General features: G+C 53.6%; 1 protein-coding gene across 1 annotated transcript in view; it reads right to left on the bottom strand.

Moving 5' to 3' along the window:
• The window catches only part of LIG1 (DNA ligase 1), a 31,628-nt gene that overhangs the window by 1,403 nt on the left and 5,635 nt on the right, over nucleotides 1-24,590 (bottom strand). Inside the window, exons 4-25 of the mRNA XM_007463295.1 lie at nucleotides 23,763-23,889; nucleotides 21,868-21,975; nucleotides 20,241-20,348; nucleotides 19,073-19,189; nucleotides 18,793-18,868; nucleotides 15,894-15,974; nucleotides 15,546-15,602; nucleotides 14,601-14,773; nucleotides 11,559-11,725; nucleotides 11,040-11,116; nucleotides 10,080-10,171; nucleotides 9,747-9,846; nucleotides 8,641-8,726; nucleotides 8,036-8,151; nucleotides 6,923-7,018; nucleotides 4,823-4,933; nucleotides 4,207-4,278; nucleotides 3,639-3,783; nucleotides 3,413-3,495; nucleotides 1,699-1,851; nucleotides 1,550-1,603; nucleotides 725-868 (exon numbers count right to left, since the gene is read on the bottom strand). Coding sequence (XP_007463357.1) covers nucleotides 725-868; nucleotides 1,550-1,603; nucleotides 1,699-1,851; nucleotides 3,413-3,495; nucleotides 3,639-3,783; nucleotides 4,207-4,278; nucleotides 4,823-4,933; nucleotides 6,923-7,018; nucleotides 8,036-8,151; nucleotides 8,641-8,726; nucleotides 9,747-9,846; nucleotides 10,080-10,171; nucleotides 11,040-11,116; nucleotides 11,559-11,725; nucleotides 14,601-14,773; nucleotides 15,546-15,602; nucleotides 15,894-15,974; nucleotides 18,793-18,868; nucleotides 19,073-19,189; nucleotides 20,241-20,348; nucleotides 21,868-21,975; nucleotides 23,763-23,889 — 2,343 coding nt within the window. The remainder of the gene's footprint in view (nucleotides 1-724; nucleotides 869-1,549; nucleotides 1,604-1,698; nucleotides 1,852-3,412; nucleotides 3,496-3,638; nucleotides 3,784-4,206; nucleotides 4,279-4,822; nucleotides 4,934-6,922; nucleotides 7,019-8,035; nucleotides 8,152-8,640; nucleotides 8,727-9,746; nucleotides 9,847-10,079; nucleotides 10,172-11,039; nucleotides 11,117-11,558; nucleotides 11,726-14,600; nucleotides 14,774-15,545; nucleotides 15,603-15,893; nucleotides 15,975-18,792; nucleotides 18,869-19,072; nucleotides 19,190-20,240; nucleotides 20,349-21,867; nucleotides 21,976-23,762; nucleotides 23,890-24,590) is intronic.

The raw sequence follows: 24,590 nt of genomic DNA on the forward strand, positions 1-24,590 counted from the left end.
AAGTATCCTAAATTTTTACTGAAAAGAACTGTTTTCAAAAATTACTTAAGAGTGGAATGTGAGATTATGATATTTAAGAAAGATTTTTTAAAAAATGATACCAATGAACTTATATACAAAACAGAAATAGACCCACAGACACAGAAAACAAACTTATGGTTTACCAAAGGGGGAAGAGGGGGTGAGGGATAAATTAGGAGTTTGGGATTAATGGATATACACTACTATATATAAAGTAGATAAACAATAAGAACGTACTATATAGCACAGAGAACTACTCAATATTTTGTAGTAACAAAGAGAGAAGAATCTGAAAAAGAATATATGTGTGTGTGTGTGTGTATATATATATATATATATATATATATATATATATAAATAACTGAATTACTTTGCTGTACACCTGAAACTAACACAACATAGTAAATCAACTATACTCCAATAAGAACATAAAATTTAAAAAATAAAAGTAAAAAAATTTTAAAAATCAAAGAAAGCAATTTCACAGTTTTCTTTCTACTCCTGGGGAATTTCTTTCTTTCTTTTTTTTTAAATAAGACTTTGACCTCATTATCTGAAACCCAAATAAAACGCAAGCTCCAGTCTTCCTAAGCATCACCCAGGAAGCTCAGACATGGGCTCCAAGATCCCCTCCCCCTATTTCCCCACCCTCCCAGCTGGGGTTCCTTTGGAGGGTCTATTCCAGTGTCCCCCAGTTACTCACCAGGCCCCGGGCAGCCGGGTAGATGGGGGAGAGGGAGAGGTCTGCGCACTTCACCTCCCACACGGCGCTGGGGTCCAGCCAGTGGTCGGGGGCCACGGCGCCGTCGGCCCGGACATAGGAGCGTGGGGCGGGCAGCACCAGGGCCTGCAGCCAGTGGCGGGAATAAGGGAGAGAGGGTCTTGGATCTCAAAGTCAAGGCTGAGGGGAGGGTTGCGGGGGTGGGACTGGAGAGTGAGGAAAGAGGGAGGAAGACGGGGAAGGGGATAGATACAGATGCCCCTCCAAGTAAAAAGCTGGTGGTAGGTGGAGCTGGGGGGTGATGGGGGAAACGGGAGAAAGGAAGAATCGACAGAGACCCTGGGAGCTGAGACAAGAAACTGAAGGCAGAGAGAGTCAGATAGAGGAACCGAGACCCAGAGACGGGGAGTCAGAGACTTAGAGAGGTGGGGGGGGGGGGGGGACCAAGAATGGGACAGACAGGACCAGAGACACCAACACACAGGAAAGCCAGAGCACGCCCCAGATGCCTGGGACCAGGACAGCAAACACCACAACGACTAGGGGCTCCACTGGCATCCTAAGGGTGAACCTGGGGAACGAGCAACACGCCCTCCCTGAGCCTGTCTCAGGCGTGGCCCAGGCACTGAGCCCGGGGAGACGACGCTCCCTGACCGGAGGCTCTGGCCGGTAGCTGGCAGGGCTGGGACGGGAACTTGGACGTGCTGCACTCGGAAGCCAGCTCCGCAGTGCCGGCCCCCGCGCCCTGAGCCTCCCGGAGGGCGAGAGCCCCAGGCACACACGGGGGTGGGGGCGGGGGGGGCTCACCTGGAGGCTCTGGTGATGCTCCTCTAGCTCCTCGTCGCTGAAGCCCGTTCCGAGCTGCGAGGAGTACAAGGGAGTCAGAGGCTCCACATGCGAGGTTGAGCCCACACCCACTCCCTTCCCGCTTCTGCGGGCCCCCTAGCTCCCGGCACCTTGCATATGGCCTGCAGTTCCTCGCTCTCCTCGTCGTAGGCGGCCAGCAGGAAGCCCCCGTAGCGGCCGGCCCGCTTCCCCCGGCCCAGGTAAGCGCCGATCACCACAAGGTCCAGGGTGTCGCCCACGCCGTCCAGGTAGTCCTTCTTCAGCTGGGAGGAGGGAAGGCGGGGGTGAGGCTGGGGCGCTCGGGTGTGGCTCCCGCCGCTGGAGCTTAAGCCGAGGTGCGAGGAGGGGCTGGGTGAGAAGACCCATGACAGTCACGGGGGAGACTGGACGAGGAACAGGCTTCTAGGCTGCAAGGGCTGATGAGAAAGAGGGGACTCAAATGCGAAGAGGCAGGATCGAGGGGACAGGTCAGGTGGGGAGATCTCAGGGGTCACCCCGGAACCCCCCTCCATTCGATATGGAGGCACATTCCACTCCTTCACACCCATTCATTCCAAAAACATTAATTAAGTGCCAACTGTGTGCCAGGCAGGAGCTCAGCCGTGGGGATACAACAGCCAATATTTCTTGAGACTGGCAAGGTTTGTACCTGCACAGCCGCTTACAGCTTAGTGGGGGTGGGACAGACCATAAACAACTAAAAAACACACAGGGAGGGATTTCCCTGGTGGTCCAGGGTAAGACTCTGCGCTCCCAATGCAGGGGGCCCAGGTTCGATTCCCGGTCAGGGAACTAGATCCCGCAGGCAGGCCGCACCGAAGTCCGCATGCCGCAACGAAGATCCCATGTGCCGCAACTAAGACCCGAGCAGCCAAAATAAGTAAATATTAAAACAAACAAACAAACAAAAAAACACACACAGGGAAACCCTGTCCACGGGCTCCGCCAGCTCAGCGCCCGGCCGTCTCCCGCTTGGGTCTCCTGGCCCCCTCCTCACTGCTGCCTCTCTGCTCAAGCTCTCATCACCTCTTACTGGACAGCTGCCTTCCGCCTGCCTGCTCCCACTTCTGCCCAGCACCCCCCGCACCCGTCCACCGCCCACGGAGCAGCCGGAGGACTTGTGCCAAACGACAATCAGACCAGGTGACTTCCCCCTTAAAACCTCCGCTGGCTTCCTGAAACCCTTGGAGCAAAACCCAGTTTTACCACCCACAGCTGGGTGATCTGGGACCCACTCTCTGCCCTGACCTCACCTCACACCTAGACGGTCCTCGAACCCTGCACACACGGAGCTTGTTCCTACCCCAGGGCCTCCGCACTTGCTGCCCGCGCCCAACCCCCACCTACATGCTCCACCCCTGATCTTCACATGACCGACCACTTCCTATCATCCATGTCTCGACCCAAACACTGCCTCTGGAAAGGCTTTTCCCAGTCACCCAAAGTACTGCAGACCCTCCCTGGCCCCAAGTGGACTTGCTTTCTTCATAGCACTCATCACTCCCTGACTTTATCCTGTTTGCATCCTGGCTGACTTCCTGGCAGAAGGCAAGCTCAGAGGGAACAGAAAGCTCCTCGGGCTCCCCCACCCCCACATCTTGGGTGCCTAGCTGGGCGGTTCTCCACCAGTCCTTGGTGAATTTGTTCATGGCGACTCACTAGGGGAGCAGAGCCGAGGCTGGCTGCAGTGGGAGGCAGGAGGGACTGAGCAAAGGGCTCCGGGGCTCAAATGGGGTGGATGTGGGGACTGGGCATGGACCACCCAGCAGGGGCAGGCTTCCGGTCCCCAGCTCAGCAAGAAAGGGGGGCGGGGGCAGGCAGCACCTTGAGCCAGTTGTGCGACCTCTTGGCGATCTCATAGGTGGCGTCCACATCCAGGGTCTTCACCATCAGCCCCTCGCAGGAGTCTGGGGGACACATGAGAGCCCTGTGAAGCCCCAGCTCACAGCCTCACAACAGACGCAGGCAGGGTTCTGGTCCAGTCGTCCAGGATGGGTGCAGATCTTGGGGGGTGGGTGGAGAGGGCGCAGACCTTGGCGGATGCCCTCACCTTTCACCGACTGCTCCAAGAACTCGGCGATCTGGTCCGTGTCCTTGGTGTCCAGAGAGGTGGCAAAGACAAACTCGCCCTCCGTCTCCACGAAGTTCTCCCGGAGCAGCTGCCGGCGTCGGGAAAGGGGCTCACGTACCAGGGACTGTGGGGCAGGATGAGAGAGATGGGACATTATCGTGGAAATAAAGAGAAGAAACCCCAACCTCGGGAGAAGCAGGAAGCGGATGGGTCACAAGTCATCATGTGGCTTATGGAAATGAGTGTGAAGAGGGGCATTATTTTATATTTTTGCCAATTCTCTAATGTCTGGCTTAACAGAGGCTGGATTCTCACATCTGCTTCTGCATTCGGATGGCTACAAAATGTCGTTCAGGTTGCAGGACAGGAAGAAAATCCCCCTCACACAGATGTTGGGAAAGGGAGGCCTCACAGTCCATATTTTGAGAACCACTGCCCGAGTGTGGCCTCCGGGCTCAGTGATGAAACTCTAACCGCTGGCTCCCAAGCTCTCCCCCCTCACCTCAAGTCATGCCCCAGCTGACCCGGACACGATGCCAGAACTCACCTCTCCATTGAGGTAGATGAGGTCGAAGGCGTACAGACACACCTGCACCTGGATCTCTGCTGCGTCCACCTCCTAGGTCAGGGCAGGATGGAGACCAGGAGCGGGGCAAGGTGAGACGGGGCCCAGTTGGGTCTCTTCCCATTATGCCCGAGGCAGACACCCCAGTCACCTGCCATCCCCCACTTCTCCCCAGCCAACAGGCCGCACACCTGTGAGGGCATCAATGCTGCCAGCCACACGCACTGAATTGTGATGGCCCTTGGCTAATCCCAACCACCTCATTCACCACTGCTAGGTATCTGCTCTCCCGGCCTCCCTCGCAGCTAATGGGGGTGACATGACAGAACTCTGGCCAATGAGAGTAAAGAAGATTGCTGGGGTGCAGGTTGTGGGGGCTCCTAGAACAGATCTTTCATAATAAAACAGATGCTGGAAAAGAGGCCTTCCCTCCTTCCAACTTGGCATGCTGGGATAAGAATGTGATGGCTGGAGCTGTGGCAGCCACACTGCAAAAGGCTGAGAGAACTACAACCCAACTGATAGCTCTGTCTCTCTGGGATTGCACAGGACTGGGAGGAAGATGAGGGCAGGTGGTGGAGGGGCGGGCAGAGGCTACCTTGCGTTTGCGGGTGGTGAGCACTTGGAATGGCTGGATCTGCTTCTTTTCCCGGTCCCAAGCCACGGCTTCCGCGTCCAGGATGAAGGATGTGACTGATGGGAGTTTAATCTGAAAGGTGAAGAGCGGGACCCAGGACTGGTGAGAGGTGGCGGATGAGGCCAAAAGACAGATGCAGGGAAACAAATATCTTTTTCCTTCTGCAGCTCTGAAGATCCACTGACAAACTGACGTCAACCTTAAAGAGACACATGTGAACACAGACCCCTTTTCTTGTTCCCCACCGAGAGGGGAAAAGAACTGCTTTCTGAGGACTTACTATTCGGTCCCGCAAGCTGGAAACCAAGGAGCCTTTGTCATCTTCCTCTTCCTCCCACTTCACACTCAATTACCCCGTGAACTTGTCCGTTTCCACTCTGAAACTGCTAAGCTGTCCACCTGTCACCACCTTGCTGAGCCCAGTCCAGCCTAACCCACAGCATCCTACTGGTCTCCCCGCTCCTGCACTGACCCCGTCCAATCCACTCTCCTCACAGCAGCCAGGTTGCTCTTGGCAAACCCCAAATCTGATCACTTCTCATCCCTGCTAAAAACCACCCCACAGCTCCCCAAAGCTGTGGGACCTCTCACTGGTCAGCCCGTGGCCCTTCCTCGCCTCACCTGTCCCCCTCAGACTCACGCTCTGTACCCCAATGCACTAGCCTTTCTGTTTCTTGAATGGGCTGTGCCCCTCCAACCACCGGGCCTTTGCACATGCTGTTTACTCTAGAATCTGCACGACTCCAGGGGCACCATTCCCACTGTACCCTGGGCTGTGCTTGGTGATGGCCTTGCTTTCCTGACACCGAGTCTAAGTCTTATTCTTTTAAAGGCTCAAATGAATGCCGGACCTTTTCTTCAGCGCCCAATCTCTGAGTACACTCATAGAGGCAGCAGCAGGACTCTGATGAAGATCTGCCTGCCCTGCCGTCTCTGTTAAAGCCCCAGCCTCCAGCACAGGGCTCAGCACAGGGCAGTCGCCCAACAAATACTTGTTGAATGAATGAGCGAAAGAAGCCAGATACAAAAGACCCTGTACTATCACCACTTATCTGGAGCTCTAGCAGAGGCAAAAACGAACCTGTCCCAACAAAAAAGCAGATCAGTGGTTGTTGCCTCAGGAGATGGCTGATGGGGGTGGGGACAGGGGCCTACTTGGCATGGGGCACGGGGAAACATTCTGAAGTGACAAAAACACGGAAACGTTTTACATGCCGATTATGTGGGTGTATGAACTTGTCAAAACTCTTCAAACTCTATCAGAACCTTTTACAAAGCTACACCTTACGCTGGTTTAAAACAACAGCACTTGGCATGTAACAGGAACTCCTTTAATGCCTGTGCTGTATGCTGTTACTTCTGTCCTGCTGCTTTAGGAAAGAGCAAATTTCCTTATTAATTAGGGAAGGCAGGAGAATGGCTCTTTGATGGAAGACTCCTAAAAAAGGCCCCAGAGGGGCCCCCTTGAGGGCAGAGACGTCCCCGGCTCCAGGGCCTTTGAGACCCAGCCCTAGTTAGGCTGTGGGGCCAGTCTGCAGGCTGCCTTCACCCTCATCCCAAACCCTCTCCCTGTCAGAAAGCAAGATTCTGGCTTCCCCAGCCTCTGCTGCACCAGAGTGGCCATGGCAACCAGCCCTGGACAGGGACCCTCATGCTGGAGTCAGCCGGGGGTGGTAGGAGGTACCCAGAAAAGCACTAACTTTGTGGGAAGGGATAGAAGCTGGAACCCCTTTCCTGTCTGGAAGTGTGGTGGCTACTTGGACACCATAGGGGACAGGCACTGGGATGAAATGGAACCAGCCAAGGACAGCAGAGGACAGAGGACCAAGCTGGGTTTGGAAGGACCCTGGTGCTCAGCTGAGCCAGCCTAGGGCCACCCGCCTTCAGATTTGAGAAGAAAATAACATCTGCAGTTGTTCCGTTATTTGCAGCCCAACGCACTCCAATCTCCTTCCCATCAACCCCTGCTGTGCCGAGCTGGCCTGGCTGGGCCTCAGTTCCCTGCACCCGTAAGTGCAGCCCCGGCCCCCACGTGAGTGAGAGGCAGCGGCAGGTGCCCACCTTGTGGATGCGGCTGATGATATCGGGGTACCTTCCGGTATTGTCCTCCTGATTTCTGCTGAAGATCTTCACCTCCCCTCCTTCCAAAACATGGATCTGCCACAGTGGGGGAGCGGAGAGGGACTCAGGGCCGGGTCTGCCCCCAGGGGCCCCTCCTTTCTCTTCTTCACCCCACTTTCATTGGCAGACGGTTCCAGAAGCTCTGGAGGAGGTACTGGTGCAGAGACCTGAGTGAATCCTCTCCTTGGTTCAAACAGCACCTCCCAGCCCTGTGTGTGGAAGTCCCCGCCACCTCTGCTTCATCTCCAATCCCTACCCTCCTCCCCCTGCAAGCACAGGCACTTGACTCTGCGTGTATGTGTTGATCTGTCTGGATGTTGTTAGGCCGTAAACATCATTCTGGTTTTTATTATTTTAATTTATTCATTTTACTACGTCTGGGCCACAGTCCTTGAGTAGTGCTACATATGTGCCACCTACCATGTATATTATCCCAAGAAATAGTAGTGTGTGTGTATGACATAATATATGACTTTAAATACATGTATTTTTAAAAATCACTGTCACTATGGTAACTCATTTTGTTCATTTTCTTCTCAGCACTGTATTTCAAAGATTCATCTGTGTTGTTAAGCGTCTAACTGAATCCACTGTGTGTAGCCTCCTCAAGGCACCACAGGGTGGCACCCACCAAGCTCGCTTATCCATCCCCAGGTGAGGATCAGGGCAGAGCCGGCCCCAACTCCCCCCAGGACAGAAGAGCCACAAGGAGCATCCTTACAGCCCAGACCAAGGACATCTCCGGCCCTGGGAGGCACCCGTTACATTAATACACCCACCAGCAGGGCACGAGTGCAGCCGACGCTGCTTAAGCTCCCACTGCCGCGGGTCAGGACTGTGACGATATCATCAAAACTGATTCTCAGAGAAGCCAGTCAGGTGGCTATGAGCGTGGATTGCCCGGAGATGGGAACTACAGCCCCGAGAGATGCGCACGACCAGACGGGCAGTCGTGGCAGAGGCCAGCCGGCCTGGAACTCAGGTCTGAGGGACCCCATGGCCCTGCTCGACAGCATGCCCCTTTCTGCAGAAGGGATGTGTCCACCCCCTTACCTGTGCCCTCTGCCCATCGTATTTGTACTCGCAGGTGAAAGCTGCCTCCTCAAAGCGCCTCAGGACCTCGCTGACGCCCCGGGTTGGGTGGGCCAACATTGGTTTCAGGGGGACCCCTGGGGGGGTTGCGATGAGAGTGAGGTCAGGTAGACAGGGTGGGGGGGCACATTAGGGTGACAACCTCAGGATGACGAAGTGACGAGACAGAGGGAAACTGGGTGGCTGAGCCCTGGAGTGCCGCGCAGCCCCTCCCTGGCCTCCTGCCTCCCTCTGGACTCTTACATACAAGAAAACGAGAGTCTGTCTGCCTGCCTGCCTGCCTTGACTTTTGGGGTATCTCTGGTGTAGCAGCTCTAACACAGAAGCGGGAAGATCGAGCAGAAAAGGAACGGCTTTTGGCACAGGGGACAGAACTGACTTTGGAGGAGAGGGTCCTGCGGCTTCTGAGACGGGTGCGCTCTGGGCAGCGGGCCCTCCCACGGCCGCCCTGGAGGGCAGAAGCCAAGGCCAGGTGGAGGGAGCGGAGCCGAAAGGCGGCCAGCCCAGCGCCTGGGGCCCAGGGTGAGGCTGTAGACCGACTCCAGAGGGGCCCATGGGGCTGGTACCTGGGCTCAGCCTGCAGTGCTCCGGGAGCCGCTCCACACCGTGCTCCAGCAACACGGGGACGATCCGGTCCAGGTCGGGCACCTCGCTGGGGTGGGGGGCGAGAACAAGGTGGGGCATGTGTTTCTCGAACTCTGCTCTCTGGCTGCAAGATCCACCTCTGCCTGCCACCTGGCCCCAGGGTCTACTCCTGCCTATCCCCAACTCCCCTTGTCGCCCTGTTTCTGTCGCAGTCCTCCCTCAGTGTCACTATATATCACTCTGACTCTGTCTCCCTCGAGCCAGGCCCGCCATCGCTCCCCCATCTGTCATCATAAGACAAGCGATTCTCTACCTGGGCTACATGTCACAGCCACTCAAGGATGTGTTCAAAAAAGTGTTTCTTCAAGGCCAGCCTCCACTTGCAAAGATTCTGATTTAACTGGCCTGGGCAGGCCTGAGAGCGACAGTCTGTAGGTGCCCACACAGGGGCAGAGTTAAGGCTGCCGCCCTGGCCCCAGAGGCTCTGCAGGGCTTGTCTGCCTTGTGTACCCAGCACCCAAGGGGCCTGGCCCAGAGCAGGTGCCCCGTGGGCATTTGTGGAATGGCTCGTTTACCCTCCTGCCGCTGACACTCCATCTGGGCTGTCACCGTCCCACTGTGCCCAGCCCTGGGTCGGTAGCTAGCCAGGTCCCTCCATGTGGCTCTCTCTGGAGCCCTCACCATCACTCCACAGACGTCCTCTCCGTGACTGTCACGACACCTCACTGTGCGTCAGTCACTAGCCCCCATCTGGGGCTCTCGTGGCCTTTCCACATGCACAGTCCTGTCTGGAACTTGGAAACCTCTTGATACCTCCTCCTCTTCTCTGTGTCAGCATCGCTCCCTGTCCCTGTGTCACTGACCCTTCACTGTTGGCCATCTTCCCCATCTTTGTCATCATCCCTGTGCCCAGCACCAGTCTCGTCTGGATCACCACCCAGTGCTCTGTCACTAGCCCTGTGATGGTCACGGATGCTTGCTGGCTGCTGGCCCCTCCCACTTCACCCATGACCCCTCGGGCCCTGCCCACCACCCCCCTCTGGCTCCCCACACCCACCTCGCTCTGCCCAGGGCCCCTGGAACTCACCAGAACGTCTGCTTCAGGATCATGCCTTGCTCCTCCAGCCATGTCTTTCTGGCCTCTGCTGTCTTGCCCTTCCCAGCATCCACCACGGCTGGGGGGAATTCTAAGACAAGCCCCAGCAGAAGAGGCTTTGGGATGGGCCCAACCCCGCTCAGTCACCCGAGTCCACGGTGGGTGGTGGTGCTGGGGACGGTGTCCGCAGGGGAGAGAAGCCTAGAGTGGCGGTGGGAGGTAGGAACCACGTGCAGGGGTGGGCGTGGGCGTGGACTTCTGACAAGGAGAAGGGCAGCCAGGTTAACTCAAGTGGTGGGCACGGGGCCAGCCACGGGGGCTCACCTTGACCTGGCGGGGTGAGGCTCACAGCCTGGGCGAGGGCCGCCAGCACCGACTGCTCTGCCAGCCCGAGGCGCAGCCGTCCACTCAGGGCTCTGGGGAGACAGCAGGTAACGGGGAGTGGGCTTGTCCATATCTGTCCGACCCCGCCCTCTACCCCTTGCTCCTCTCTCCTCTAGTCTCCCCTACCTCGACTCTCTCCTCAAAACCAGAGCAACCTCCAGAGCCGGAAGTGACCTGAGAGCACACAGCTCCACTTAACAGAGGAGGAAACTGAGGCCGGCCAGTAACCACCGTGACCGCTGGCAGTGCCTGCGGACAGAACTAGGGGCCTTGCAGGCGTCTCCGCCTCTCTCCTCAGCTGCCCTCTGAGAAACTGGAGTGGCTCGGGGAAGGTGGGGCAGGGCCAGAGCTGGGCCTGGAGCTGGAAGGCAGCCTGCCCCAGGGGTGCCAGAGTGTGATGGTCAGGAACCTGTCCCCGCCACATGTCTTGCTTTGAGCCAGCAACCTCAGGCAGGAAGCTTCACCTCCCTGTGCCTCCATCTCCCCTTCTGTAAACTGGGGTGAGGCTAACAGGGCCCACCTCCAAGAGCTGCAGGGAGGAAGAAAGCACGTGGCATAGGGCAGGGTACCCAAGAAACACTCCAATGACTATGTCGGACAATTACTTCAAGGATGGCTACCACCTGGCTACCTTGCTTACCGTCCCCCCTCAGGCCAAGGCAGATACCACTAATCAAGCGTGGCACTCTTCACCCACGAGCCCCCACCCTTCTCCAGGCAGTGCTACTGAGAAGAGGAGCCGGCTGTGAAAGGACACCTATGTTCCCATCCCGCCCCTCAGGGCCCAGGCTCCTCTCTCACGCTGTTCTCATCCAAGGGCGGTCAGGGCACAGCAGCGACACAGCTGCCACTCCTTCCCCACCTTCACCTCTCCCCACCCTCACAGGCCCCCATACTCACCTGGCGATGAATCGTGCTTCTGAGTGGCGGCAGGCCACAAAGAGGCCTTTGATGACGTCCATCTTCTTGGCTGTGGACTGAAGATACGGGGGAAGGGCAGTCAGTGCCTGGGATGAAGGGAGGGGAGGGGACCACACCCGCCCGCCAACCATGCTGCCTGGGGAGCTGCCACCCTTGGAATACCTGCCCCCCATCCCCCCCCCTCACTCCCCCATCCCACGGCCACGCGCTCACAGCATGGTGAAAAGCTCACAGCACGGTGAAAAGCTCGCTCTCTTCTTGCCTCCCACCCTAGCTTTGCTCAGCACATGTTTATGGAGCCGTGTCCCACGGCCCGCACTAGATCAGGGCTAGACTCTCAGGAAGAGGTTCCCTCGGTCTTGAGAGCAGCAGAAGGAAAGGAAGCTCTGATCCCACAAGCAGGACCAAGGCGATCCAGCCCTGAACAGTCTAACCAGAGCCTTTTGGGTCCCCAGGGGAAAAGGGTCTGGAGAGGGGGTGAGCCGCTTGCCCACTCACAGCGCTGCCGGCCAGCTGCGCGATGTCCCGGAACTTGGTGAAGACGCCGGAGGCGGTGAGGGTGGGCGGGGGCAGCATGAGCCTCTGGGTGCTGCGGCTGCTCTCGGCCACCAGCCCCACGTCGCCCTTCTCGGCTGCCTCGGCCCGGACCGACTCGAGCTGCCGGCCTTGGGGGGAGGAGAGAGAGGGTGCTGAGGGCAAGGAGAGGTGTGGCCACACAGCTCCCGGCTCCAGGCAGCCTGGATGATGAACCCATCTACACCAGAGGGGATGTCTGGGGTGGTGCCATCAGTGTGTAGACAGGACTTAAAGCCTTGGGGTGGAATGTGATCACCAGGGGAGCAAGTGTAGACGGAGAAGGCAGCCAAGGGACCCTCTGCCTGTCCTCCAGTTGCTCACTAACATCCTCTGGCAGAGCCCAATGGGCCTTTGCTTGTTTTCTGTCACCTTATCCTTTTGAAGTCATCAATTTAAATACAGTGGAGGTGTTCTGGCCTTATTGTCTAGGCTGGGTCCCATGGACACCCCTTGCTGTAAGAGTAGGCGGCTGGACCCCTATGTTCATAGCAGCACTAGTCACAATAACCAAAACATGGAAACAACCTAAATATCCATCACCAGACGAAGGGATAAAGATGTGGTACATACATACAGTGGAGTACTACTCAACCATATAAAAAGAACGAAATAATGCCCTTTGCAGCAACGTGGATGCAGCTAGAGATTATCATACTAAGTGAAGTCAGACAGAAAAACGACAAATACCATATGATATCACCTATATGCGGAATCTAAAATATGACACAAATGAACTTATCTACGAAACAGAAACAGACTCACTGACACAGAGAACAGACTTGTGGTTGCCAAGGGCAGTGGGTGGGGTAGGGAAGGAGTGGGAGTTTGGGATTAGCAGATGCAAACTATTATATATGGGATGGATAAACAACAAGGTCCTACTGTATAGCACAGGGAACTATATTCAATATCCTGTGATAAACCATAATGGAAAAGAATATGAAAGAGAATGTATATATATTGGGTTGGCCAAAAAGTTTGTTTGGTTAGTGAATACATTGTTCAATAAAACTCCTGGTGAAAATGAAAAATGTGTCTTTTATTTTTACTTAAAACCGAACGAACTTTTTGGCCAACCCAACATATGTATAACTGAGTCACTTTGCTGTACAGCGGAAATTAACACAACGTTGTAAATCAACTCTACTGCAATAAAATACATTTTAAAAAGAGCAGGAGGCTGGGAAGGTGGAGGCAAGTTATCACAACAGCTCTGCCTAGCATTTCTCAACCTATCAGAACCACAGGCCCTTCCCAGGACAGGCATTTTGTATCACTCCTCTCTACTCTGGAAGAAATGCAGAGATGACACACCTTACCCACACATAGCAGGTCAGCACAATGCCCCAACTCATGTACGAAGGAAACAGAGGGAAAGCAATTCACAATGAAACAGCACGCATTTTAATCTCTGGCCACTTGGCCAGAGATTTTTTTTTTTTTTTTTTGACAACGACCTACACTTATCTGTTCCATAGCATTGCTGATAGACAAAATACAAAGCAGGTTCTGGTGTCTGGATCCACCCCAACTCACTTCCAAAACAATTATATTCCAAAGCTTTATCTGGAAGCCACGAGGACACATGACCGAGTTGCCAGGCCCCGTGCCTGTAAGTGGTATCGCCTGACCAACTCTCCACACCGCTTGGGCCGGACAGCCTGAGGAGACGCGTGTGAGTGTGAACACGGAAGGGCAGAAACGGCCTCGGCCCCTCGGTCCCGTCTGGCAGCGAGGCCGGGCGGCACTGGCTGCCGCCTACTCTCCACTCCTCACTATGTAAGGAGGAGCAATCCTTCCCTCGCGCCAGCGTGGCTGGCTTTTGTGTTACTGGCAGAGGGAGGTATCCTAGTGGACACAGTCTGCAGCGGGTCTGGTGCGATGTCAGCACCTAATGAATGTGCCTTGAGCGAACGCGTGGGAGGGTTCTGATCTCAGCTCCTCTGGTTCCGACGACCCCATGACTCTCTTCCATTCCCGGTCGATCTTCCTCAGGCACCCCGTCCTCTCACGAAACCCTCAAACCTCTTCTTCCTTAAGCGCTGGTGCTGCGCAAGGTGTGACTCAAAGCCCCGCCCCTCTCCTCCCCAGAGACCCTCTCCCTGGGCGCGAGAACTGGCCAGCACGTAACCAGGCCTCCAAAGTTCAGAGCTCCCGGATCCTGCCCTGTGACCCAGATCTCCTGAGCTTTGTTTCCTCCATTGTTGGGTGGCCCACAGATACAGGTCGGTCCCAAGCTGAATTTAGTAACTTCCCCTGAACCGGCCTGCCCCTCAAGGTGTCCTGACCTGGTGGTGGGTCCATCATGATGGACCCGGGGGGTATTCTTCTCACCTCCTCCATCCCTGACCCCCGCAGGCAGTTCCCTCCTGGGCCCCGTCTCCCTTCTCTTGCCCTCTCCTCTGCTGCCCACAGCTCCCCTGGACCTCTGCCCTACTTCCTCCCCGGCCTCCTGGTTTCCTGTCCATCCTCCACACGGGCCCAGAACCGACCCTGCCCTTTGCCTGCTCAGGACCTTTCCACAGCTCCCCGACGCCGTCACAATAAACACGGAGCATTCCAGGCCCTTGGTGGGCAGGAGGCCCCATCCATATGGCCAGCCAGCCTCTCCTAAGCACTGAGGGCTCGGCCCTCGGAGGCTGCTTGCCCCGCCCACACCCTGCTCTTTCCTCATCTCCCCTCACGACTCCGCTGGTCAAAGCCCTGCTACCTCCACAAGCCCCAGTGCTCAGTCCCGGCCCCCGTCCTGCTCTGGGCCTGCAGCACCTCCTCCCACCCCGACCGGGTCTTGGCGCAGACCTGGTCCTGCTCTCCCCCCACAGCCTGCTCGCTGCCCTCGCTCTCCCCATCTCTCCACCTTCCCAGTCCCCCTCCATCGTCTCCCAGGTGCTCCCGGCCTCTCCACTCCCTCCCCTGAAGCTCCCCCCACCACCGCTGGGGCTTCCACCACAGCACCCCCGTCACCTGTGGCCTGGGCCACCGCCTTGAGGAGGATGCCGTCGCCAATGCCGAGCTCCAGGCCATGCTGGGGCGGCCCCAGGCGGTTGAGGCTGAGGTAGAGGACAGGGAGGAGGTCAGCAGGTGACAGGGCTGCCACGGAGCGCAGGAGGTTGCTCAGTGTCTCCACCATCCGGAGCCTGCAGGAGGGGACGGAGCGGGGGGATGTGTGTGACCACCTGGCGTTTCAGGACCAATGTGGGGTGGCGGTGGCAGGGACGAGGAAAGGGCTCACGACCAGTGCCTGATGTGTGACCTGAGCCACAGGCACCGTCACAGGCTGCTGGGGGGAAAAGGAATTCCATTTGACCGTCATCTATAGAGAAGTAACAGCTGACGTATATGGACTGTTTTCTAGGTGCCAGGCACTGGTGTTAAGCCCTCTGCATTCTCTAACTCCCTGAACTCTCACAGCTCCCTCGAGCTAGATATTATTTGATTTTACAGGCAAAGAAACGGAGGCGTGGAAAGATCGTGTAACTTGCCCAAGGTCACAGAGCTAGTATCAGACTGAGATGGGGTTCTCGCTACAAACAAGACCTGGATTTCCTCTAACGTCGAGGCATGTCAGCCAGGTGGCAGCTACTTCTGACTACTTAGGCTAGACTCCGTTCCTGCCACCAGGAGGTGGGGGCTGTTTCCTCAGGCCAGGGGTCTGGGCTCACCCTCACATCTTGCTCTGACCAAAAAATGAGGCAGAAATGATGGCTGGGCCTCCTGAGCCTGGGCCTCCAGAGGGCCTGCAGCCACTCTCATGGCCATGCCTGTGGCCTGAGATCTCGTGTGTCAGGGTGAAGCTGAGAGAGGAGAGGTTAAAAGGATTAAGCAGCTGGAGGCACAGAGGCTGCCAGAGAGACAGAGCCGGAAGGGCCTTCACCCAGCGGCCCCGGCCAGGCCGGCCTGGTTAATTACCGCGCAGAAACCTCTTCAATCTTCTCAAATGTCCGGGCCACAGCCAGGTAAGGGACTCTGCGGGAGGAAAAGAGAAAACAAGAGCTGTGCGTACACCCATGCTGCCCTTCCAGCCACCTTCTTCCCCACAACTCCCCGGGGACAGCCTTGCTAAATCCCCAGATGCACGCAACACCGCCCAGCCACTGCCTGGGGCTTTCTCTCCGGCCCCTTCAGAGCTGCCAGTGGTCTCCCCGAAACACGGAGGGGAGAGATTTGCCAGTTTTCTCCCACTGAAGCCTCCGGGGACGGGGCCTCCCGCAGTGCCAGAGGCTGGAGAAGGACAGTCTGGGCAGGGCCAAGCCTCACCTCTGGCCCACCTTCCAGCAAGCATCTTCGACGGGATGGTAGTTGCTCTTGGCAGGATTGTAGCTGGATGGGTCCAGGTGTCTGTGGAGGGAAAAGGGAGACTGTAGGGTAGATGCCTGGGTCGAAGAGAAGTCATTCCTCCCTCTAATATTTATTGAGCACCTACTAAGTGCCAGGTACTATTCCAGGCACAAGGGCACAGAAGTGAATGAAAACAAGTTTGCTAACCTGGAGCTCACATTCCAGAGGGAGAGTCAGGGGGAAAAGACAAACGAACAAAAAAACGTAAGTGAATAAATCATTTTAGATAAAAAATATTTTAGAAAACCAAGCAGGGGGAGGAATCACGATGGCAGGTGCTATTTCAGGGGGTGGCAGGGGAAGGCCAGAGGAGACATTTGGGCAGAATGATGTGAGGAGTGAGCAGTGTGGGTACCAGAGAGAAGAGCATTCCAAGTTGGGGGAACGGTGAGTGCAAAGGCCCTGAGGCAGACACACGCCTGGCATGTTTGAGGAAAAGAAAAGGGGTCAGCGTGGCTGGAGTGCAGCAGCGTGATCTGAATGCTTTTCAAAGTCCACTCCAAGAGGCAAGGACCTCCCCCGGCCTCTCGGCCAATCCCTCCCTCACACTCTGGCTGGAACAGCAGGAGGAGGGCACAGTCCCTGGGTGCCACAAAGAGCCAGGCACCGTGCTAAGAGCACTACATCTGCTAGCAATCAGCCCCGTAGGCAGGGACTCTTCTACCCTCCATATCCAGATAAGGAAACTGGGCACAGAGTGGTTAAGTAGCTCACCTGAGGTCACACAGCTAGTAAGCAGCACAGTTCCAGAGACTGTTCTAAACCTTTACATTATACATGCCTCTAGAAATGCCTCACACTGACCCCAACAGAGCCACCGCAGTCACACTCATTTGGGTTAAAATCCCTGCTCCATCACTGACCAGCTGTGTCGTGGCGAGGAAGCACCTTCCCTCTCTGAACCACAGTGTCTCCATCTATACGATGGAGCCACCAGGAGTCCCTACCTTGACACGTTGTCATGAGGTTAAAGAAGAAATTATGGTGAGGGTTCCCACTCCTTGGTGCACTCTGTGGGGAGCATTTTTAGAACACTGACTCCCCAGCCTCAGGCCTATTTCTCTACCGAATGTGGGGGGACAGAAGGGCGAGGGAGAAGACTTCAGATTTTTTTTGGCTCTTCAGCTGATCCTGATGGACAGACAGGGCTGAAGATGGCTGAGCTGGACAGAGCATGCTCAGTGAGCTGTAAGGACTCAGCGTTTGGTAAGTGGTAGCCCTCCTGGTCCTTCCTATCATTACAACGAGAGACGGCAGAGCGCGGTGGGTAAGAAATTCTACAGCCACACTGCCTGGTTCAAATTCCAGCTCTACCATACACCCCATCTGCGACCTCAGCAAGACAATCAAAATTAGTAACAATAACAATAATAATAATAATAATAGCAGCCACAACTTGCTGAGCTTGGGCATGGCCAGGCCCTAGTCTAAATGCTTCAAACCCTCAGGAGGAAACTGGCCCAGAAAGGCTAAGCCACTTGGCCAAGGTCACACAGCTGACAAAAGTAGAGCTGGGATTTCTAACCTCTCCACAATACTGTCCTGCCTCCAAGCCTCACTTTTCTCACCTGTGAAATGGGGATACCAACAGAAACGACACACAAAGTCGCTGTGAGGCTTCGATGCATTAGGATATGGAAGGCACACTGCCTGCTGCCTGGCACACCGTTAACAGTGGATAAAAGAGTGTGTTTTTGCCACTGATAAGTCCCCATGTTAAAAGCAAGGAAATTGGAGGCCCTGAAAGTTTGTCTCCTGGAGGCAGCCATCAGCGATCAGACTGGGAATATGGCATAAGCAAAACCATCACAGGGCGTCCCTGGTGGTGCAGGGGCTGAGAATCTGCCTGCCAACGCAGGGGACACGGGTTCAAGCCCTGGTCTGGGAAGATCCCACATGCCGCGGAGCAACTAAACCCATGCGCCACAACTACTGAACCTGCGCTCTAGAGCCCGTGAGACACAACTACTGAGCCCGCGTGCCACAACTACTAAAGCCCGCGCGCCTAGAGCCTGTGCTCCGCAACAAGAGAAGCCACCGCAATAGAAGCCCGAACACTGCAATGAAGAGTAGCCCCCGCTCACAGCAAATAGAGAAAGCCCACATGCAGCAACGCAGACCCAAAGCAGCCAAAACTAAATATAAATTAATTAATGAATTAAAAACAAAACAGAAAAAGATCATAGTATCACATGAAATAAAAATCAGGACATAAAACTTCATGTCAGACAACGATTTTGTTAGAGAAACTTATTTATAAATAACATAAGCATGGACACAGGCCCAGAGGCAAGATGGGGCAGTGCTGAAATAGAGGCCAGGCCTAGGAACCAAGTGGACCCAGGTTTCAGGCCTGGCCCTACCCCCAGCTCCCTGTGTGACCCAGGGAAGATGACCTAACTTCTCTGGGCTACTAGTCTCAATGTCTGTGCAATGGCTAAAATACCTGCTTCCTCTGCAGGACTACTGCAGAGATGAAGTAAAAAGGCATAACAGAAACTTTAGCACCAGATCTGACACATAGTAGGCGTCCAAGGAAAGGAGCCGACCGTTCCTACAGTGCAGTCACATGCTGAAATGGGGCCATTTAATCTCAGTAATCAGGTCTCAACTGGGGTACAAAATTGCCATTAAGAATCCCCCCAAATTTTTATTAAAATAATTAAACCCTAATCACAAAATTTTAAGGCTGAAACAACGTTTGGTGACTACCGGTCTCATTTTCGGAGGCCTACCTACAATCAGGTCAGAGAGACCTTGGACTCACTGCCTTATTCTGTTTAATCTGCTGTCATCTCTACAATAGATCCTGACTCACCCCTTGGTCTCGTCCTTTCTCAGGGCGCTGGGTCCCTCTTCTTTTGCTTCTTTTTTGATTGCTGGCTTCCGGGGAGCTGGGAATGAAGCAGGGAAATGGTGGGTCCTTTCTCCTTCTGACAGCCCCTGCCTGCCAACCACTCTCCAGCCACCATTGCGAGAGGCGTTAGACTTTCTAACCAAGTCAGACTTTCTAACCCACGGGAAGGCCGCACTCTCTGGAGAAAGATCCACCCGCCTCTCCCCGGTGCAACCCTGCAAGGTGAGGGGGAGAAACTCACAGAAGAAACTGCTGAGCGTCTTGGGAGCTTTGGGGGAAGGCTTAGCCTGGCCGTCCTCCTGTGGTCCCTGCTTCACGGCCACCTTGGGCTCTGAAACGCTTTCTGTTGGGGGCTTTGCTTTGAAAGCGAGAGAGGTCAGATGGTGATGCAGACTATTTTTTTTTAACCTCAAGGTCATTCTGACCCTGAAGATGGAAGACATAATCAATTCTGCCCTTTTCCTTTCCATAGTTTCATTTTGGAGCCTCTCAGGCCTGATGCTTTAGGACGAACTAGTGGAATTCTCGCATCTGGCCTGAGATTGGAGACTTACAGATGGTGGGAAAAAAATCTCAGTACGATAAGAAGAAAATATTCCCACTTCTGCAGGTGCAGAAAATCAGATACGATCCTGCATCCTAAAAATATCCCCACAGCGTTCTTTCTGCCATGGGAGTCTTCTGGACACCTCACTGCAGGAGCTGTTCTATGGCCTGGAGGGTAACTTTAACCTCTAAAATCTTGTAACTCACCCTGGTTATCTAACCTAAAAAAATTATTGCTCGGGACTTCCCTGGTGGTCCAGTGGTTAGGATTCTGCACTTCTACCGCAGGAGGAGCAGGTTTGATCCCTGGTTGGGGATCTAAGATCCCACATGCCATGTGGTGTGGCCAAAAAAAAATTTTTTAATTAAAAAATTTTAAAATTATTGCTCAATTAATAATATAGAGTGCCCACAATTTCTGAAAGATATTTTGTTGGAGAATGACTGGCTCTATTTTTCCTCACATGCACGGAGGAAAAATAACAATAAAAATAATAATAGCGGACTTCCCTGGTGGTCCAGTGGTTGACTCTGCACTCCCAACTCAGGGGACCCGGGTTCGATTCCTGGTCAGGGAACTAGATCCTGCATGATGCAACTAAAAGATCCTGCACTCGGCAATGAAGATCCTGCATGCCACGACTAAGACCCAGCGCAGCCAAATAAATAAATAAAAATTTTTTAAAAATAATAATAGCAATAGAACCTATAATTTCCCCTAGAATTTGCATTTAGACAACACACTGGAGAATCTTATTTAAGTCTTATCTCATCTGAGCCTTAAATTAACTGTCCTCCAAAGACATCTGACCCCCAAAACCAGAGAGGTGGGGCTTCAGGGAGGAAGAGGACCAGAAACTCACTGGAGGTCTTCAGGGGCTCAGGGGGTGACCTGGGCTGGTCCCCTTCTTCTGCTTCCTTCTTGTTGCCCCCTTCAGGCTCTGTGAGGCTTTCTGTCGGTGTCTCTAATTCTGAGGACCAATTAAAAAAAAAGCCAGATGGCAAAAAGTCACTATGACCGCTCCCCACAAAGGGCATTTCGATTCCCAAGACACTCTGCCCCCGTTTTTTCTTCGCTGTGCTGACTGAACATCTGTGAAGTGACGGGAGGTGTGAGAGCCCGCTCCTGGTCAGCCCTGAACCAGGCAGGGCCCTTGAGGGAAACCAACCCCAGTGCTCACCTGGGCAGCTAAGAAACAGAGAGGGCCAGTCTTTTCTTATAAACCATTATTTTAGAATTACTCACTGCAAAATAGAACTGGAAAGGGTTCAAAATGCCAACAGTAACTTGTGAGAGATAAAAATAAAGGTGTTGTTTTTTTTTTAAGCTGACTGGAAAAAAAAAAACCCACCTCCAGGGTAATAATAAAAACTGCATCAACTAACTTGGGAAAAATCTGCCTCAGTAGAAAGAAGACCCACCTCACCCCCCAAAATCCCCAGACACAGACAATGGCTAAAACTGCATGATTTACAGTAAAATTTGTTATTGACTAAAAATTGCCAACTGGAAATCAAATCTCCACCAAACTCAGATCTTCCCTGGGAAAGATAAACCTAATAAGGACCTTTTATTAAACAAACACATTGACAGTGGCAAAGGCTATGATTATTATAATCTCGTACAGGCCCCAAATGATCAGGTCTTTATGGTTGTGTTTCCCACGGAGGACATTTTACATTTTCAAGGGAAATTGGTGACATCTGCTGGACACCGTATGACCTACTAGCTCAGAGTATTTTGCTTGTCAGTGTTAGATCACATTCTTGGCAATTCCTGACGTTAGCTTTCTGCAAGGCTGGGTACTCACTGGTGGTGTGATAAAAACCAAGTACTGCACAAAAATCACCAAGGAAAGTGGCAGTGTTCAACTGGATTCCAAAGTCTGAGCAATTGTGCAGTGCCCAGGAAACATCACAATTAGTAACTAATTATGATTATTTAACAGTGAAATTAAATATTATTTTTCCTTTCAACATTTTATGTATTATTTTCTCAAATGCCCAAGTTGCTAGAACATAAATAAATAGTTGTTCAGACATAACAACTTAACAAACCGAACAGTAAAGGTATTGGCCTTGAGGCACCGTGAAAAAGTTACTAAGGCACAATGGGCCCTGGAAGTTTGCGAACCTCTCTGCTTTCTGGTAAGATTTACAACAAAAAACAAACCATTTAGAGGAAAATATATTCCATATGAGAAACAAAAATAGAAGAGAAAAATGAGAAGCTGTATATGAATTCGTACTGAATTAAGATGGCCAAACGAATGTATTCCAGAATGTTTTCATGACAAAATTCCCTGGGTGGGGCTGTGGGATTCTGACGGACTCGTGTGGATTCTTGGACAGAGGTGTCAAATCAGTGGGGTCCTCACAGCCTGCCCTCTCAGACAGGCCCCCGCCCCTCCAGATCACACTCACACACACACACACACACACACACACACACACAGAGTCAGTCCCCACCCCCCAACCCCAGGGCCTTACCTTCTTCCTCCTCCTCCTCCTCCTCCTCCTTCTTGGCTCCTCTGCCCTCGCCCTTGCCCTGCTCTTGCAGGACATCCTGAAGTGTCTGTTTGGAAAGCTGCTTCCGGGCTGAGAAGGCAAAGGGCTCAGTGTGGCCTCCTTGCCGGCCCGCCTGCCCCACCCTGGTGAGCTCAGACCCCGCGATGATGGGGCCCTGAGAAGACTCTGGACCCCTGCCCTCCTCCGCCTGCCCACAGCCATGGCTCCCGTGCAGGCCGCTGCTGCTTCCTGGCTGTGTGACCCCGAGCAGGTTCCTTTACCTTAGGAGCCAGCAGCCACCCTCCTCTTTGCCTCACCTCTCGCCACACACTATCCTCAAACCCTTCCTGCTCCCCAAATCACACCTTACTGCCCAGAGACGCCGAGGTATATGGGATTCCCCCATGTGCTGTGCTGTTCCCACCTGGAGGCCTTTGCGTGGGCTGTCTTGGCTGCAACACTTCCCAACCGCCCTTTCTCAGCATAGCCAACCCTAACCCATCTTCCAAGACTCAGGCCAGATGGCACCTCCTCTGGGCCCCCTCAATCCAGAGCTCCCCTAGCATCCGGCGTTAGCACTACTTTTCCTTATACCAGCACCATCAGTGGAAATATGCAGTGAGCCACGTACATCATCTTTAAATTTCTAGTGGCTACACTGAGAAAAGGAAAAAGAACCAGGAGAATTGTTTGAATAATATCGTTTACTTAACCCGATAAATCCAAAATATGATGATTCCAACATGTTTTGAATATTAAAAGAAATGAGTAACATTCCTTTTTCTATGCTAAGTCTTCCAAATCTGATGCACTTAAAAGCACATCTCAATTGGGCACTAAATTTTCATCAGAAATACTTGATGTGTTTAGATTTCATGGAATTTACCGTTGAGAAAGTAGCTTTACATATCCAAGTTGACCAAATTATTGCAAGGCTTCAAGAATTGAAACTAGAGTCATTTCCAATTTAAATCGAAGTAGCATTAAAAATTCAGTTCCTCTACTGTACAGCACAGGGGACTCTACTCAATACCCTGTAATGACCTACACAGGAAAAGAGTCTAAAAACGAGGGAACAGACGTATATGTATAACTGACTCACTTTGCTGTACAGCAGAAACTAACAATACTGTAAATCAATTATACTCCAATAAAAATTTAAAAAAATTTTAGTTCCTCAATCACCACGGTTCAGGGTCTCAGCAGGCCGTATCACCCTGAGGCATGTGGGGGGGTCTCTCCCCTGTCCCTCCCCTGTGTAAAAATCTTCCCAACCCCCCTGGCGACAGAGGCACCACTCCTCAGACGGGCTTTCCATGGACCTTCTCTAGTCTCATTGCTCGTTGTCCCCAACCCCACGCTCTGAGCACCAACACACCTACCATCAGTGCCCCCAAGGCCTTTTCCACTCACACTCCCCCAGACTAGAACCCTCTCCCCTCCTCAGTCCCTGCTCACTCCTCTTCTGTCCCTCAGGGCTCAGCTTGGTTAAGTTGTCTTCTAGAAGTCTCCCTTGAGTCAGGGGCCCTCCCCTGGGCTCCCACAGTGAGCTGTGTGGCCCTCCAGCACTGCACACATCACAGTGACAATAACCGGTGCTTACTGTAGGCTGGGCCCAGTTCCAGGCCCTTACACGTATTCACTTTTAATCCTCCCAACATCTCTGGGTGGGACGTACTGTAATTATCATTTGTTTTAGGGATAAAGCCCAGAGAAGGGAAGTCATTTGCCCAAGGTCACACAGCCAGTGGATGGTGGAGCCGTGCTCTTAACCACTATGCTAAAATCGGAGCTGTCACAAGGATGGCTGAATGATGCAGAAATCCAAGTGTGGACAAAGACAGGCAACTGAAAGGGCGAGGCCAGGGGGTCCTTACCCGTGCGACGCTTCGGGATCCCTGACGGGGAGACGACCGTGGGAGAGGTGCTAGAGTGGGAAGGGCTGCTCTCAGGCAGTGTGCCAGGACTGGGAGGGGAGACTTGTGGGGAATCTGGAGCAAGCTTCTGGAAGGGGAGAGAAAGAGCAATTCCTGAATGAGAGAAGGAAGGAGGGAGCACCCAGCTACGTCATTTTCCAAGCACTTGAGAGTACAGAGGGACTCAGCCCCGCTTAGTCCTCATCCCCTCTTACCTGGGCCATCCCTCCACCATCCTGTGTAGTTTCATGGTCCCAGACTGCCCCTATCATGGACCCCAATAACAATTCTTTTTTTTCTAAAGTAACAGAATCTTTGATTTTTAGCTAGGCATAATATAGCCCAACTAAAAACTATACTTCCCAGGATCCCTTGCAGCTAGGTGTGCTCAGGAGCCCGAGGACTACACTTCCCAGGGTCCCCTGCAGCTAGGTGTGGTCAGGAGACTGAGGACTACACTTCCCAGCCTCCCTTACATCTAGGTGTGGTCAGAAGCCCCAGGACTACACAATGCAATGTAAGGATATACAGGTCCCTTGGTTCAAATAACATTCACCTAAAGGCAAGTGAGTACCCTGCTCTTCCCATTGGCTGAATGTGGGCATTCACTTGGACAAGGGCATCTAGGGATGGCAAGCAACAGTATACAAGCACCCTGGGGCAGAGTTAGCTGAGGAAAAGACGAAGATGACGAGGAAGAAGCGGCTTCTGAGGGGCCTTGGAGGCTCTGTAAGGACCAGCTTTGGCCTGAGCTGGCAACGCCAGGGGGTTTGAGCAGGGGGGAGACAG

The sequence above is a fragment of the Lipotes vexillifer genome, unplaced genomic scaffold (genome assembly GCF_000442215.2).
Source record: "Lipotes vexillifer unplaced genomic scaffold, Lipotes_vexillifer_v1.1 scaffold802, whole genome shotgun sequence".
NCBI lineage: Eukaryota > Metazoa > Chordata > Mammalia > Artiodactyla > Lipotidae > Lipotes > Lipotes vexillifer.